Source organism: Malus sylvestris, chromosome 5 (assembly GCF_916048215.2).
Source record: "Malus sylvestris chromosome 5, drMalSylv7.2, whole genome shotgun sequence".
NCBI lineage: Eukaryota > Viridiplantae > Streptophyta > Magnoliopsida > Rosales > Rosaceae > Malus > Malus sylvestris.
In genome coordinates this window covers 40,154,730-40,173,308 of record NC_062264.1, presented here as the reverse complement: position 1 = coordinate 40,173,308, position 18,579 = coordinate 40,154,730, and the positions used below count along the sequence as shown (strand labels likewise).

Sequence of the window (18,579 nt, the reverse complement as noted above, 5' to 3'; positions counted from 1 at the left end):
GTACATTGTCTGCAAAGTACAACTAATTCGATGATTGCTTGAGACTTTGGACCTCTAAATCTTAGTTCTCTCTTCTTCTAGATTCCAAAGGTTTTCTCTAAAAGAAAAGTTGCCACTCATGTCTAAACTTCATCAGCAGAATTCATGCCTACCGTTGTCGATTGTGCAACATCTTCAACCCAAAAGTTTGTGAAGAGGTCTTCCTCTAACCCTAAACTAGAAAATAGTGTTCCATCAACATTGTCTGTATCATGCAACATGGTCTTCCATGAATCAATAGCATTTTCTGTAGGTGGTGATGATGTCTGTAATAACCTGCTACAGTTCTCTTCAGATTGAAAAATTGCACCTCTAGCCCTCCGTGGTTGAGGTCTTATGACGGATGTGGCTTTTGTTCTTTCTTTGGATTTATCCTTCATATATTCCAACTCCTTTCGTTGCTTGCTATTCCAATAATTTTTTACGTTGCCTGCTGTTCTTCCTGGGAGTCTTCCAGCAATTATTGACCACCTTACATGCACAAACAAAATGAATAAATAATATGTTAAAACTACAAGGGCATTTGTTCAAAACTACAAGGGCTTTGTAACTCAAGAATAGTAAAATTGTAAGGAGTTGTTGTCACGGTTTCAGAATTCTTCTCACTCGATCGATCAAGTGCGCCTTGTGTCTTCAACGGGACATCTCATTGATTGAGTCCACAATAAAATTTTGGAGTGTCAATGATGTGTTTTTTCTCTCTCTATTTCTCATGGTTTGTATGGCTTGAGGAACGGGATAATTTTTAGTCAAGATAAGTTCTTCCTAGGTTGCATTCCTTAGCTTATATCGTTTAATAGAAGTATCCTGTCTTTTTTTATAAAAATAAAGGCTAATGTTAGGCAGACCAAATTTTTTAAATCAAATTATGTGGTTGTAAATAATTGGATTATTAGTAAGTATTGATTAATGTGCTTGTTTTTTTATTGATGACACATAGTTTGATTTACAAATTAGTTTAAAATTTTGGTCTCCCTAGCATTATCCTAATATATTGCTGGGCTAGTTTTGAAGAATGGATTGAACAGGGATAACTCAATTTGATATATGGTGGGATTGGCGCAAATTATAATTGAATCATGTGATTCTAACGAATAAGAATTTTAAAAGAAGAATTAGTATCAATTCTCTATTTACTAATGTTCATTAACTGAGACTTTATTAGTTTTCAGATTTTGATCGAAGTTCCTATCATTAATGTATTAATAAGTCATTTACATAATTTTGAAAATAAAAATTAGTAGTTGATTTTGGGTTTTAATACTCACACTTTTATTAAACTCCAAATTAATTTTCAATTCAAAAACATTACTAAAATAAAAAATAAAAATAAGCTTGTACTTATTAATTTTTTATAAAAGTTTTAAATTTTTTAATCTTAAATATACTCATTCATATAATATTTCAATTTTTTAATCTTAAATGTACGCATTCTTAAATATATCAATTTGTTATATGTAAAATGATCCTTTTTTATTAATATAAAATGTACCCATTTAATATACAAAATTCATTCAATTTTTTTCTAATCCATTTTTAAACTTATATGGGTACATTCTTATATGTAACATTTCAATTTTTTAATCTTTTTCTTTTTATTTTGAACAAATCAATTTTTTAATCTTAAATGTACACATTCTTAAATATAACAATTTTTTATATGTAAAATGTACCATTTTTAAAAATATAAATGTACCCATTTTTTTAATACAAAATCCATTCAATTTTTTTCTAATCTATTTTTTAAAACTTATTTGGGTTTGGGCACGTACTTTCTTTTTCGTTGATTTGATAATGTATTCATATCAAGTTCAATCTAAAAAATTTACTAATTTTATTAAGCTTAGTATCTATTATTTTGGTTTTGAAGAATGTACCCATGTTTTGGTACAATCATTTTTTTGATTAATTTTGATGAATGTACCCATGTTTATATATAGGCCTTTCAAGAGAAGACATACCTCATTTTTGAAAAAAATGGGGATTAGTTGTGGGACCCACTCCACATCGAACTTCAATGATCTGAACTGTCTATTTTGTAAGTCTCGATTCATAGATTATCCTTACAAAAATTCAATTCAACCCAAACCATTTGCCTATTTAATTATCACGATGAAATTTCAATGTTTCTTAAAGAACAAAGTGTTCGTCAATTTCTTTAAACTCAATTAGATGCCTCAAATATTTCCAATTTGGCTAATATTCTATGAGGATGATCTATGAGATGCAACTTGAAAAATAGACGGTTCGGATCGTTAAAGTTCGATGCGGTGTGGGTGCAACAACTAATCCCCATTTTTATGAAAAAAAATGGGGATCCCTTCCCTTAAAGGCTTGCTCTATGTATAATATATTGGAAGTATAATTTATCTTTTAATATTTTCATTCCCACAAATCATGGGTTTTATTTAAAACCTCATTAATATAAACAACTACAACTACAAATTTCAATTTTTAATTTAAAAATTATAATAACCTACATTGAAATGCATTATTACATTAATTTCAATAAAAATTGAAAACCAACAAGGTTTCAGTCAAAGAACATTAATAAATAAGGACCGTATCCAAAGTCCCCATTTTAATATTTGTTTCGCAAAATGAATAATTCTACTCATATCACATTTTCATGCTACATGATGTTATAAGTCTAGCATTATATGATATTAAAATGTGGTACAAATATGTACGTAGTAAGCTTAATATTACTACTCTTACATGCAAATGTTATAGAGATTAAATTTTTGTAGCACAAGATTTGACAAATGATATGATACATATAACCAGCATCATTTATGGTACAAAGGTGTTGTCTCTCTAACATTTACTTTCAAAAAAAAAAAAGTCATGACAAACCATCATTTCGTATATATTCTAAATACAATATATTTTTCTGAAAGTATGACTTTAGCACCTAAAACTTAATTTTCTCCACATAAAATCCGGCATAAGTTTTTTACTCGAATAAAACCCATTGACTAGATTCCATATTAGCAAATTCATTAATTATGTTTGGCTTCACATATTTAAAACAATTTGGATGCCTAAAATACCCCTATTTGAATTTTTTTTTGTTTTGATAAACCATATTTGAATGTTTGATGTACATAATTAATGCCATGTGGATTGTAAGGGAGAATTAATGATTTTACAAAAAAAAACATTAACGTTATAAATTCATTGCCTATATAGTAACATAAAACATGTCTACTATATGTTTATACTTGCTTAATTAAGTCAATAAAACTATATTTTAAATATTAATGTCGGTAAATTATTTCACACACACACACATAAGCATGATATATGTAAAATTGATGCAAAATAATTTACCTACATAATAAAATAATATTATTTTATTTAATACTAATTTACCTATTATTTGTACATATAATAATAAAATGTGTGTTGCAGTCCTATTAGATTAAGAATATGATTGTGTAAATCCTAGTAGATCTAGGAATATCTCTTATATTTCTATTAGGAGTTGATTACCTATTAAGAATTGTAATCCTAAAAGGATAAGGAATTAACCTTCCCTACTACTATAAATAAAGGCACAATGGAGTGGAATGAACACACCCACAATTACACATCTCTCTCTTCTCTCTACTATTGTCGTACCTTCCCTCTCTCTATGGCCTCCATAATTGTTCAGTAAATTATGTCTATAACACGTTATCAGCACTCTCTTGACGTTGCGCTAACAAGAGTTTGATCTTCAATCAATGGAGTATTACGTTTTAATCATTTTTATGATTAATTCTTTTATTAAATTGATCTACATGCTATTGATTCAATTTAATTTTTCTGTGTTGAACATGATACAACGCATTGGAGATGCAATTCTGGCTTTCTGATAATGATCCTCTACAAATTCAAAGGCTTTTATTGTTTTCCGACAATCAAGTACTCTTAAAATAAAGTAAGATATTTGAAACGACCTTAAAGCATGAAAACATTCCCCATGATGCATGAACCCCCTATGTTTATATTTTCCTTCCGATATATATTGTATATGTTCATATATTTGTCAATATATATATACACGTTTCATGCATTACGCAATTTTTGCTATGTGGAATTTGTGAGTCAAAGAATCGAAATAAATTAGAAGCAATTCTAGGGTTTTCCTAACCTTAACGATGTCGAAAAGAAAAAAAAAATCTGGGTTGACTAACGTAAGGGTCTGCAGCCCTCGGTTCACCCCCGAGTCCAAGCTAAGCACGACCTGAAGCAGTTTACTGGGCCCCCAATTTTCCTCAACCACACGCAGCAAGCCTTTGGCTTGTTGGGCTTCATATTACCCCAGCCCGCGTGTACCACAGCTAGCCCAATCAGCTGGGCTTATCCCATAGCCCAAAACCCGGCCCTAGATCTGGCTAGGCCTTGCATGCACTAACCCCCAGACCAGCATCTTGCTAGGCCTACACCCATGCCTAATTCTTGGCCTAAAACGCCAACAACTGCTAGGCTCCCTATCTCAACCCGTGGCCTGTTGCCATTTTGGGCTCATTTTGCAGCCAACCCAAGCTTCTAAGGTTTTGCCCTACTCACGGCACCCAAGCCTAAACCCTTTTGGGCTATGTTTTTTTGACCCAATGCTATTATTTGGCATTTTAAATCATTTTAACTTGAATGTTATTATTATTTTGCTTCTATGATCGACCCCGAATGATCCCAATCTATTGAATTAATTAAAAGCGACCAGTAGTCCATTAATCTGACATGACATCCAAAATTATTGGCCTGAAGCCCACTTTTGGACATTAACGATTCAATATTTTATTTCTCTTATTTGAACCGTTGACTCACTTTCGTAGTCCCGAAGCGCTCACACTTGAGTTGCTGAAGCAACTCAAATCCACTACACTTAAATCAGCATATTGCATTCTGTGTTCTTGCAGGAACCTCTCTTTTATGAACTAAAGGTTCATAAACTAAATTGAACCTGTAGTTTCAAATTTAGTGCATTTGAAACCTGACGTTTTCTTAAAACAATACACCTATGAAAACCCGACGTTTTTCATGAAAACCATGTCTTAGAACTTGAATGTTCTAACTCTGATGCTTATGGATGATTAATTCTCATAACACCAATCACAATCTTGTTCCCTCCAATTATGTGGATTGTCGAACTGTCACAAGTTCGATTTCCCTTATTTGGACGTTTATAATAGAAACCACTTTATGTGGGGTACAAGATGTGAATCTCCACTTGACTATCAAGAAGCTAAGAAACCATTGAAGCCAACAATGGCAAGAAAGAGCTGAATAAGCTTCTGCTATGATCTTCATTTAAAGACTTATGGCCGAAGCATTACAAACAGAAATACATCCCAAACGAGGATTCCATGGCTATTTGGCTCTCTTCTATGGACCGTCCAATCATGAAAGACATTGCCCGAAACACACCATGATTACGTCCATGAATGTGTACAATTCTGAAGTTTATAAATCTGATCGAATTTTGACTGGAGAATATTTTTCTCGTCCTTCCATGTTTCTAACTCGCCCATGAAGCAACAGTGTAGAAAGCAGAAGTTTACCAAATTATCAGATCAGATTACTACCACAAACGTGAGAGAAAAGTATAGACCCGGCTTTGCATGGAGTCTACCAAACAGTATAGACCCAGTTCGGTTGGAGTCTACCGAATGGCTTAACCCAGTTCGATCAAAGCCTACCGAACGGTGATGCCCTGCTTTAGCAGGGATGCACCGAAGGGCATACTCAGTTTCGGAATAGGTGCACCGAATGGTACTTCTTTGCTTCCGTAGAAACCTACCGAACAGACCCCTCTAGCTTCGGCTGAAGCTTACAATTTTGGTCTATCTCTCTCACAATCTAATTTCGAGTTTGTTTTTACAACATATGGTATAATCAGGGCCTGTCAAGGTGTGGCATCATACCCAAAGTGTGATCATTGGCATCTAAAACCTAAAAATTCAAGAATAAGGGATGATATTCTCGAACCTCGACCCTACATAATCTATTTTCTTCTTGATGGAATAGATCATTGGTCATGCACTTGTTCGTACCCCTACCAATGTTGTTGAGGAGTACCATTCTAGTAGTCAATATGTGAGACTAATTTTGCTCCACCGAACACCGTTGAAATAGCATAATTTTGACATCGATGACCTTGTTGGCCGAATCCTATTAGTAAACCATTTACTTTGTGAACATTTTTTCATGTTCTTGGATTCACATTTGGTGATTGTTTTACTTATGGATAATCTTATTGATATTGTCCTCAAATATGAGCTAATTGAATCATGTTTCTTAATACATGTGACCCAGTTCAATTAAACACGTGATTAGGTAAAAATGTGGGAAAATTAGTTGTCTTGATGAATGCGATACTACACACACTAACTTTACACCTAAATCACATCTCTAACAACGGCTTCAGGTCTATCCAACCTGATAAAGAGCATTGGCATGCTCCTCATTGTATGAATGGTACTGAATTACCATTTAAGTAACCTTAAATTCTCCATGTCGTTGAGTTTTTAAGGATATTTAAGAGAACAATGATCATGAATGAAACCACTGAAGAAAATATAGTGGAATATCTTTGCACCACCTCTAAAAATGAGCATGCAGCTTTGATTTGGGGCCAATGGGTTGTCTCCCAACTACGCCACATGTGGCCAGCCTAGAGCCTGGTGATTTAAGCAGTTTTACTTGCTTTGGCACGACCATTTAGGACACTTGGGTCGAACAATGATGCTACAGCGCATCGCCTTACCCGAAGTAAAGATCTTGTGCTTACAAGCACACTTTGCCAAAACCCACTCGTTTTGGGAAATTTAATATCTAAATCATCCCTAGCAAAGATACGAAATGACTCTCTTTTCACAGTGGATTCATATGAATATATGTGGACTAATCCAACCAAAATGCAAACCATATAAATACTTATGGTTTTGATTAATGAATTGACAAATTGGTCACATGTTTATCCACACACATTGCTACTAAACCCCCTGGTCGATTAAGGGTTCACCACCCTACTTGTCCCTTAAAGTCCGGAAGACTGGATAATGTTGGAGAGTTTATATTGACGGTTTTCGATAAAGTATTGCATGTATTTTGGGTTTATAATTGAACATTGAATTCCCATGTTCATCCCAAATAGCCTCGCCTAGTGATCATAAAGCGCAATTTAAATGATTGCCTGGATTTTGGTAAACATACCAAGTTTTCGGTTTCTGCCTAGGGCTATGGAATCTTGTACACAACTATGTTGGTCCACTTTGAGGCCCATTACCACCCAACCTATTCGACGTTACAGTTGGTTACTGGGTACGAACTTGACGTTTTTTGTATTTATGTGAGTTGGGTGTGCATTCTATGTGCCAAGTTGTGCCGCCGCAACGTGCTAACATGGGTCCTCAAAGAAGGATGTGAATCTTTGTCGATTATGATTCTCCTTCACATTAGCTCTCTTAGTGCCCTTGCATGCGATCTCTTTACTGCTTATTTGCGGGTTGTCACTTCAATTAGAGTCTTCTAGGCGTTAGGGGAGAGATAAGAACGACACGAATTTGCATGGACGTTTCCCACTATGTCTCATCTCGATCCCCATACCGCACAAGTATTATAAGCAAGTGCGATGAATTCTACCTTTAAAAATGTTGCTTTAGATGCATTCTTCTTAACTAGCTAAAGTGACGAGATCATATACCAGCAGCAAACATGCATGCAAAGATAGACATACTTAAAGGACGTCAAGTCAATATCCCTAGAGGATGTGCCTGTGATAACCCGTCCTGGATTTTTACGAAACAAAAAGGGTTTTTACGTAAACTGTTACTCCGGGACACCCAAAATCAACCCAAATCCCTTCAGCGAGCCCCGTGGGTTTCGAGCAAGATCCTGCCACCTTCGTTCACTTCTCAGTGAAACAAAGGTAACCAACCTTCCCCTCTCGACTTCAGCTTCAATTTGGTACCAAACTTGTACCCTAGGTTGCTAGTTTGACGGCGATCGGAGCTAGGAAGCTTCGACCTTCTTCCCCGGCGAGAAACCCACACCCAACACATCACAGGCTTTCGGGCCGAGTGTGTAGCACAGGCCCTTGGCCCAATTCTTGGGTCGGGCCTTAAGCCCAAATCATTTTTAGTTATTTATTTTTCTTTTATTAACCCAAAAACCAATCGGGCCGGGCGTCAAGCCCAAACCCCTTAGAGGTGCAGCATAAGGTCTTCGACCCATGGACCTAGAACCCTAAACACTTCAGGCTTTAAGCCCAAAAACCCTTGTAACCCTAAACCCTATTGAGCCCAGGCCTTCAGGCCTTAGGACCAAGCCCAATGGCTAAGCCTAGATTCACTGGTCCAACCCATCTCCCTTTTAAACCCTAAGCCCTACTCGGATCCAAACCCTTGACCCGATCCAACCCTAAACCGATTTGACCCGGTTAACTTTGACCGACTTGGACCCGTTAACCGTTGACCATTGACTGTTGCCTTTTTCGGGTTTCGTGTGGAACCCTTCATAGGCTAATTTTAACGTCCTGGACCCGTTTTTGACTTCCGTTTTCCCAAATTAAATCGTTTGAGTATAGTTTATTAATTTGACGTTTGGAAACCCCTTCATTCCTATTTCGTACGACTCTACTACGACGAAGTATCTGTGAGTGGACCCCTTCTAAAATGCATGTTTTAATAGTATAAATGTATACATGATTTAATGATTACGTTTTATGAGATATTATGCTTATTGAGAATATACCATATTTTATCGAACTCATATTCTTTGTAGTATAGATGATGGATGACTTTATACTGCTTATGAACATGTTTTTGCACACTTCTTTATAGTATAGATGATGAATGACTTTATACTATGAAGATATTTTTTTAGATATATAACCTATGTTGGAAAGTCTATGTTCAATGGTTTTGTGCTTATCTAGTGGTCATTATACCGCCACGAGTGAGGATGATGGTTGTTGGTTGCAGGCCGGGAGAAATAATCTCTGCTTCGGGCCGAGAGACATGGAGCTGGCAATAGGCCGGGAGAAATAATCTCTAGCTACGAGTGCAGAGACATAGAAACTGGCATTGGACCGGGAGATATTATTATTAGATACCACTATTTATCACACTATCTACGAGATATGTTTTATGAAAGATTTTATGGCATGCTAGGGTTTCGAAAACCTATTAAATATTATGCTACTGATGTTTTTATAAAACTTTGGGGGTTAGTATGTTGATAATTATGCCACTCATGTTTGTTTTACGCCCCCTCAGGGCATAGATTCGAGGCGTACAATCCCGTCATCAAGGCACTTCTGCATTGGCATCTTCGAGTCCTCTCAGTGCAGAAAGGGAAGAAAGAAGATTTTAAGATTCGGAGAGACATAGCCTTAGTGATGGGAAACAAGTTATATGTGCCTAAGGATAATGAAGCGGTGAAAAAGGAAATCCTTGATGAGGCTCACATTTCGGCGCATGCCATGCATCATCTTTATGAATTCATTGTTGGCAGTTGAATATTATTTTTGTTATTAGTATTTTCAATGAAATTTATATGCATATTGTCACATGTTCTCAGCAAGGGAACCAAAAAAGAAAGTGGGCCCCAAGTGGCACACAAAATAAGACCCAAAAAGCAATATTCTAAACAAATGAAACCTAACCAAAGTGAAAATACGAAAATACCCTTCCATTTCATAAATTTCGGGACGGGTAGTTACAATGCACCCCTATTGGAAGGTTTGGACGTTCCTGTTGGACAGTTTAGTACATCGGCGGATAGCCAATCAATCTGTCTTGGCCTGGAGCACGACATATCACTCGGTTCGAAGGATTCACTTCCCTAGAAAAGGAAGACACGACACAACAATGAATCCATACTTGCTCGCTGTCTCAAATCATTTCCATCTTATGGGATTAATCTGGATTACTCCCGAAACTTGAAGTTCTTGGTCCAGTATACTAGTTTGGATGAGCTAAATGGAATTGAAATGAGATTACCATCAATGATGTTTTCACTTATATGGTAGCTACCAACATAAATGAAAAATGACGATATCAAACTGTGTTCCATTAATTAAGTGACAATGTAGAACTGATTGGACAAATGAAATTACAATCCAGGTTAAATTCCTTACCAAAGTGTGTTTTGGACTGTCGTTCCTACACTGCCCAAGGTAACCCCGTTGTGTTACAAATGGGAGAGAAAGCGTTATGAGATGAATGAAATAATGCGATATGATGCACGTCTTACGGTGCAAGATTTCTCTCAAACGTCATGTGATTAATAGCAGCATTATGAAATATGGTTAATGTTTTCTCCATGGGGATATAGATACGGAGATTGACATGTAAGTTCCTGAAGAATTACATGGATTGGTTCAAATAGTTCCAAAACCACGGAACACCCTCTTAACTTGTTTGAGGTGTTCACTTACAATCCGACGGATGTGGTATACCCGTCTAAGTGATTATTTGATCAGTCAGGGTCATGAATTATGCCCTTGCATGTTAAACTATGAAGTTTTATTCCAAATTGCTAGAGTTATAGTTTATGTCGTTGACACGAATCTCACTAAGACTCCGAAAGAGCTTGAGAAAACTACCTCGCACCTGAAGATGGAATTTGAGATGAAGGATATTAGGAAAACTCGTTTATGCCTTGACCTGAAGTTCAAGCGTTGTTCTGACGACATCTTGGTCTACCAGTCGAACTACACCCCGAAGATGTTACCTTTGAGTATACCTTTTATCGTCCATACGTTATATGCAAATGTGACCCTTGAAGAGGTTATGGAATCCGAAATTCCATATCTGAGTTCAACTTTACGCTTCTTTTTACTTAGCTCATTGTATTAGACAGGACATCTCATTGGCTGTTGATCTATTGGTAAAGATACAGCATCGTGCCTACACGCAACCACTAAATTAGTATTAAAGATGTACACTGAAGGTACTATGAATTTGGGCAAATCCCATCGCATCTCAAGTGGATCCAACCCCCTGATCCTCGGAATGATGCTTGCCTTGTTTGTTATGCTGACGCAGATTACTTATCAAACCCTCAAAATGCAAAATCTCTAAATGGTTATGTCTTTACCATTAGGGATATCATAATATCTCCGAGGTTAACGATATGACCTTAGTTGTGAAATCTTTGAATCGTTCCAAGACTCACCTTACTTTACTACGCCACAAGTGAGACATGGTTAAGAGTTCTTGTTGAGCATATTCGAAGTACTTGCTGTGTTTTTATCCACTGTTGAGTCCCAACAACGATCCATAAAGATTATGTCGCATGTATCAACTCAACCAAGCCATGATACATCAACGAAGTCAACACCAAGACATATTGCATCTACATCTACATCAGCAAAGCATCAGGAGATTGAAGTCATGCAAACTGATCCCAGAAAACCTTGCTGACCTCTACACGACATCACTACCAAAGTCAACCTTCCAGAAGCTTGTCCGAGGAATTGGTATGCCAAACTATTCGTATGCAATGCTTGTAGTTCTCATTTGGAAGTTCTGTCAAACTCAGGGGGAGTATCCAGAAGTGTACTCACTTGATCTTAATGTATTCTTTTTCCATACGATTAGGAGCATTTTCCCACTAGGTTTTTGCTACCTAACTATGTTTTAACAAGGCACCCATCCTGGGCTGATCATACCATTGTAAGCTTTTCTACTTGTGTCCCGAAGACGTTTAGTTTTGACTTAATGCAACTTCTTACTTTTCTCCTTAGTCTATGTGTTTTCTCCCACCTTGGGTTTTACTATAGCGAGGTTTTGTGAGTTTTACCTTTTTATGCATTAATCCATTGATCTGAGACTCGCATTTGCTCATTTTGCCGACGACTTCATCAACTTTACTTACTTCATCGTTGAAGACCTGATGCGCCATTTACTTGAGTATTTACACACTCAAGGGGGAGTGTTGCAGTCCTATTAGATTAGGAATGTGATTGTGTAAATACTAATAGATCTAGGAATATCTCTTATATTCCTATTAGGAGTTGATTACCTATTAAGAATTGTAATCCTAAAAGGGTAAGGAATTAACCTTCCCTACTACTATAAAATAAGGCACAATGGTGTGGAATAGAACAAACCCACAATTACACATCTCTCTCTTCTCTCTACTATTGCCGCACCTTCCCTCTCTTTATGGCCTCCATAATTGTTCACTAAATTATGCCTACAAATGTCTAATATATGTTTATACTTGCTTAATTACGTCAATAAAACTATATTTTATATATTAATGTCGGTAAATTATTTCACACACACACGCACACACATATGCATGATATATGTAAAATTCATACAAATAATTTATCTACATAATAAAATAATATTATTTTATTTAATACTAATTTAACTATTATTTGTACATAAAATAATAAAATGTGCCAAATATATATATGATATTGAATCATATTGATATATACTAAATAGAATACCTACATAACAAAAGAATACTATTTGATTCAAAATTAATTTACTTACAAAATAAAGCGATGTTATTTGATTCGAAGTTAATTTACCTATTATTTGTACATATATCTTATAATAATAAAATGTGCCAAATATATGTAATAATATATGAAAAATAAATTACCTACAAAATAAAGAAATGTTATTTGATTCAATATTAATTTACCTACAAAATATATATTATTTGCTAATCATAAATTTACATATAGGTAAATTAATTATATATTATATTTTTAACATATATGTTAGTACTGTGCATATATATATATTTTTTGAACGTATAGTAGTACTATATACTTTTGAACGTATGTATGTGTGTGTGTGTGTGTGTGTGTGTGTATGTTAGGGGTAATAGTATGTGCAATAATTATTTGTTCATTATAATTAAGGTGAGTAATAACATTTATTGATTTGATTTGAATATTGTGGCACAAGTTGTAAATATTGTGTAATAATAGGTCAGTTACTTTTTTACTTGGCAGTTATATATATATATATGATACATATGACCACAATCTATATGGTATAAAGGTGTTGTCTCTCTAACATTTTCTTAAAAATAAAAGTCATGACAAACTATCATTTCGTTTATATTCTAAATACAATATATTTTTTTCATTAATTTTTTGTGAGAGGCTTTCTCAAGTGTGAAATCCTTGCTCCACAGACTTGGAGCACGAACAAAAAAGGCCCAAAATGCTGGTCAGCGTCTTAAGTTTTGCATATAGGGTTTCGTATTCTGGATGTATGCTGTGTGTTAGTCGATCAACAAATCTTATTTACTGGCTGATGTGCCTTGGCTGGCTTCTGTTCTTTTCCCAGCTTCTTATGAAGTTCTTTTGTTTTGACACATATTCTACAAGGTACGTAATATCTTTATGATAACTAGCTCATGCAAGCATGCAAATGGCTTTTGCTTGGAATATAAAATGACTTGCCGGTTTCTTTTTTGTTTGCCAAATAAAGGGGCTTGCCTGTTTCCCAAAAGTCTATGAAGTCTATGGATTAGATCTATTTCATCCTCTGTAAAATGTCCGCTTTTGAGATTCGGCTTCAAATAGTTCAACCACCTCTGTCTGAAGCTTTTCCTGCATCTGTTCAGACCTGCACATTTACACAAACACTTTATTTATGACATGTTTCAAGGTCACCAAACTGAAGAACAACTAATTTTCTAGTCAAAGTATGCCAACTAACTTGTCTCTTTAACCTGTTTCGCGAGGAACCTGGTGCCATTTTCCATCTCCATGCTTTTCAACGTACTGCCTCAGAATATCATCTTCCTGTTGAGTCCAGGCACCTTTCCTCATTATTCCCAACAAATTACTATCATCCATATGTATATATACCAGATTAGAGATCATAAGGCCACCGACGGCGACGTGCATGATTGCTCTCCACACAAATGAATGAAAGGGACCCAGTACGACTGAAACAATTTGATAGAGTTCCCGTTGTATTTCACTGATTCTTACAAAACTAATTAAATATATAAAACGAATAGGTGTCAATTGGGTAATACTCCAGTGACCAAAATTGGTCTAGGGTGAATTAGTAATTTGGTACAGACAAAATTGACCAAACAGTAATTTGATGGTTTTCAGTTTTGACAAAAAATCGAACCAAATAAAACTGAACTTACTCCTATTCACTGTATTTGGTGATTGAAACCAATAGTAGTTAGTAAAAGGTCCAATCGGATTAATGATTTATGTGGTGATAAGGTATTCAGAAGATAGTCCCGTGATAAAAGAATTAGGATTCAACCCTCGTAGTGAAGACTATTAGTAGATTTACTCCAAAAAGTTAAAATATCAGTTGAAAGCAAGGATAAAATATATATATATATATATATATATATATATATATATATATATATCAGTCAACCAACGGCTATAGTTAGCTTCATATTTCTTGAACTTCTCTATGTGGTCGCGCTATGGAGGTCATAAAAACATGCAGAAATAATATCAGGCTTCTTCCCTCCCCCCCCCCCCACGCATTGAGAACTCCATTGTTGTCTCCAGCTTCAACCTATGGATTTGGAGGAGAGTGAGGGATGGGTTAAGTGGCGGAGTTGTCGGAGCTGGAAGCAGAGGCAGATGGCGACGCCGGAGATGATAATGACGGCAAGCTCTCCATTCCCACAATTTTGTTGTTGCTGCTGCTAACAGAGATTTGACGAAGCTACAATTACAGAGAGGGGATAGATGAAAAAGAGAATAAGGTAAATAGAAAAACTAGTGGTGATTGTGACATCCCACATCGTCCAGAGGAGTGTAAGCCTTATATGTATATTCTCATCTCTACCTAGCACGAGGCCTTTTGCGAACTCAGAGGGGTGGATTGTGACATCCCACATCGCCCAGGGGAGTGGATCTTGTAAGCCTTATATGTATATTCTTATCTCTACCTTTTGGGAGCTCACTAGCTTCGGGTTCCATCGGAACTCCGAAGTTAAGCGAGTTCACGCGAGAGCAATTCCTGGATGGTTGACTCACTGGGAAGTTCTCATCTGAGTTCTCAGAAACAAAACCGTGAAGGCATGGTCGGGGCCCAAAGCGGATAATATCGTGCTATGGCAGAGTTGAACCAGGGATGTGGTGGGGGCCCGGGCCGGGATGTGACAGTGATGGACATTTTTATCCCTGCATCTAACAAAGAATTGATGGAAATTCCACTTTTAAATTAAATTTGCTAACGGTCTTCACCATGAGGGTTTGAATTTTAATTTTAGGGTTCTTTAGATATAAGCCCGAACATGTTGCATTTCATAAACAAAAACCCACATAAATTTAAATCTCCAAATAAAACCCAATTTTCAAATAAACTGACATGTAGGCAAATAAGTCACCTATTATTACAATATATTTACAACTTATGCCACAACTCCCTAATTAAGTCAATAAAGTTTATCATAACCCACCCTAATTATGATGAGCAATAAGCCCCTATACTATTAATATATTATACCAACAAATTTACCTATATTTTGTAGATTAAATAATAAGTATATTATCTGAGAAATATCAATAGTATGCCTAATAAGTATATTTATATGAGAAATATCGATAATATGCCTACTAATAGAGGCTCGGAATGCATGATACACATGTATGAAATATTATACTAATTTACCTATATTTTGTAGATTCACTAATGTAAATAATAAAATATATTTTATATGAGAAACATCAATAGTATGCCTAATAAGTATATTTATATGAGAAATATCAATAATATGCCTACTAATAGAGGCTCGGGATGCATGATAAACATGTATGAAATATTATACTAATTTACCTACATTTTGTAGATTCACTAATTTAAATTATGAATATATTTTATATGAGAAATATTAACAATATGCCACCTAATAGAGGCTCAGGATCCATGATAAACATGTATGAAATCTTATACTAATTTACCTACATAAATTAATTTACCTATATTTTCTAAATTCAAAAATTTGATAACAGGTGCATTATTTTTCAAAATGACCAAAACTATAAGTACTAAGAGGTACACTAATCTTTTCAAAACAAAAAAAAATAGGTACATTCATATTCGAAAAACAAAACAAAACATACTAGACACATCATTGTTTTACCCCTTTTGTTTTAAAGAAAACAATGGTTTTTATTAAATCAATAGGGTACATTAATCGAAAATTTATTGTTGAATTCAAAACGTTTTGAATTTTTATTCCTACGTCAATTAAAATTTCAAAGCCATTACACATGTTACAAGAAAATAAAAAAGCTTTCCGTTTTAATTTTGATATCAACATAAAATGCTATAACGACTTAATTAAGGGTAATTTGGGGAATCCGAATAATATTAAATATGACGCACAATCTTGATTAGGTAATTTGCTTAGGTGGAGCATAGTCATCGGGTTTTTGCTAGAAAAATATATTATTATGGATTTTATGTAAAAAAAATTGAGTTTGAAGGAGTAAAATAACATTTTTAGTTAATTTTATTACCACATGTGCTATCTTCTGACTACTTTATCACCACGATGACCATTAATTCAATCTTTTGTGGTCGACATTTCAGCTTGTCCGTCAAAAGCAAATGTTTCGATTTGATTCGATTTACGGTCGCATCTGCAAATGGTTTCCCGTGGGTCGACACCCCCAGTTGGCCATAATAAAAGGAAAAGGATTCTCTCCTGAGCATATGCTCAGGATCCTGCTGAGCAGAACACGAGAACCGTTGGATGAAAATCCAACGGTTACAATTATTATAACTTTAAAGGGATCCACCTTTTTATAGCCGTTGGATTTTCATCCAACGGTCCTCGTGTCCTGCTCAGCAGAATCCTGAGCATATGCTCAGGAGAGAATCCTTTTCCATAATAAAAATATCGGGGTCCCCATTGGCTTAAAATATATTAAAAACCACAATTGCTAGCTAGGGTTTAGCATGTACCTCTCTTTCCATACAGTATTACCCAATTTACTTCTTTTCCATTTCATTTTCTCTAAATTTATTTTTAAGGTGAACTGTTGATTTAATCGTTAAATTATTACTTTAGTGAAAATTAGGTTCCTAAACTATTTTTTCAGAAAAATCAATCATCAATCTAATAAAATTTGTCAATTACATCCCTAATATTATATTCGAATTTATTCTATTCAATTTTTCATTGATTTAAGTCACATGACTTGCATAAAATGCACTTTAGATAGTAGTTTGATAGTTTTTCATAGTATAAGAACTTATTTTCTTAGAAGAAATAGTATATGAAATTAAGTTCGAAGGGTAACCACGCGATGGTGGTCTAGTGGTAAATGGCGGATTACGAGGCTTCCTTAAAACTAAAAACTGGAGGTCTCGGGTTCGAAACCCGCTGATGGTGTGGAAGCCAGACTTGTGGCCAGAGAGAGGCTGAAATGCCTCTCTGAGTCTTCTTAGCCCCTGGAAGGGGTGGATAACCGTAGCTTGCCACCAATTGTCCCCCTTTAAAAAAAAATAATAACTTCGAAGGGTAAGTTAGACTTTAGATTCGCAACCTATATGCAACATTAAGAGCTTATATGCAAGAAAATGGTGGCCATATCCTTTAAAATGTGACATTTGACTTAATTTGACAAAAAATTAGATAAAATTGCTTTGAATATAATATTAGTGATGTAATTAGCAATTTTTAATAAATTCAGGGACTTATTTTACAAAAAAAATAATTCAGAAACCTAATTTTCACTGAGGTGATAATTTAAAGACTAAATCAACTGTTCACCCTTATTTTTATTCCTGATTTCAAGGACTATGTCATGCGAATTCTCCATTTTTTCCACCTTTGTCAAATTAAGATTCTTAGCCACTTTTGTTCGCCTCTCATTTTACTACTAGAGAAATGTTAGAGAATTATCTCAAAGTGTGACTTTTCGTAGACTTTCTGTTTTCTCATATTTTTTGTATAATATTTTATAATATTGTCATAAAAATTAACGTTAAACTGTGAGGTAACAGAAAATCCTTAATAAATCTCACTTTAAAAAAAAAAAACCACTCATCGTTTCTCTTACTATTTTCACTTTATAAGCCGATGGGACCACGATACCTGACTTCTAAACCGATGTCTCTAGCTACAATTTGGATTCAATCACCAAATATAGTGAGACAAATAATACTTAAGCAGTGGGCACTAGCTGTTTATTTTCGTGTCATCGTACGTTTGTATTCAAATCGGTCCAAATCGGTCACATATTATCTTGTATATATTCGACAAAACTTTGACTTACTGCGATTCGCGATCATTCTTGTCGTTTGTTTTTCTGTCAATATCATATGCATCAAATTCTAATTTTAATTAAATATACCTGGAATGTTATAAATTTCTTTAAAATTCTAATTGAATACACTCGGATTTCTAAGAATTTTAATAAACTATCTTAAAATCCTGATTGAATACACATTGAATTTCAAAGAATCACTTAAAATCCTAATTGAATACCCCTAAATTCATTAAAATAATTAAAATTCCTCAAAATTCCAATTGAATACACCTTCTAATTAAATTGCTAACCAATCAGTTAAA

General features: G+C 34.9%; 1 protein-coding gene across 2 annotated transcripts in view; it reads right to left on the bottom strand.

Moving 5' to 3' along the window:
• The window catches only part of LOC126622089 (transcription factor MYB114-like), a 42,239-nt gene continuing 23,660 nt past the window's right edge, over positions 1–18,579 (bottom strand). Inside the window, exons 1-3 of one of the 2 annotated variants that reach the window (XM_050290748.1) lie at positions 13,741–13,867; positions 13,505–13,634; positions 1–510 (exon numbers count right to left, since the gene is read on the bottom strand). In XM_050290748.1, coding sequence (XP_050146705.1) covers positions 123–510; positions 13,505–13,634; positions 13,741–13,867 — 645 coding nt within the window. In that variant the 3' untranslated portion in view covers positions 1–122. Of the gene's footprint in view, positions 511–13,504; positions 13,635–13,740; positions 13,868–18,579 lie in introns of those variants that run through there. The other variant, XM_050290745.1, reaches the window with a different exon arrangement.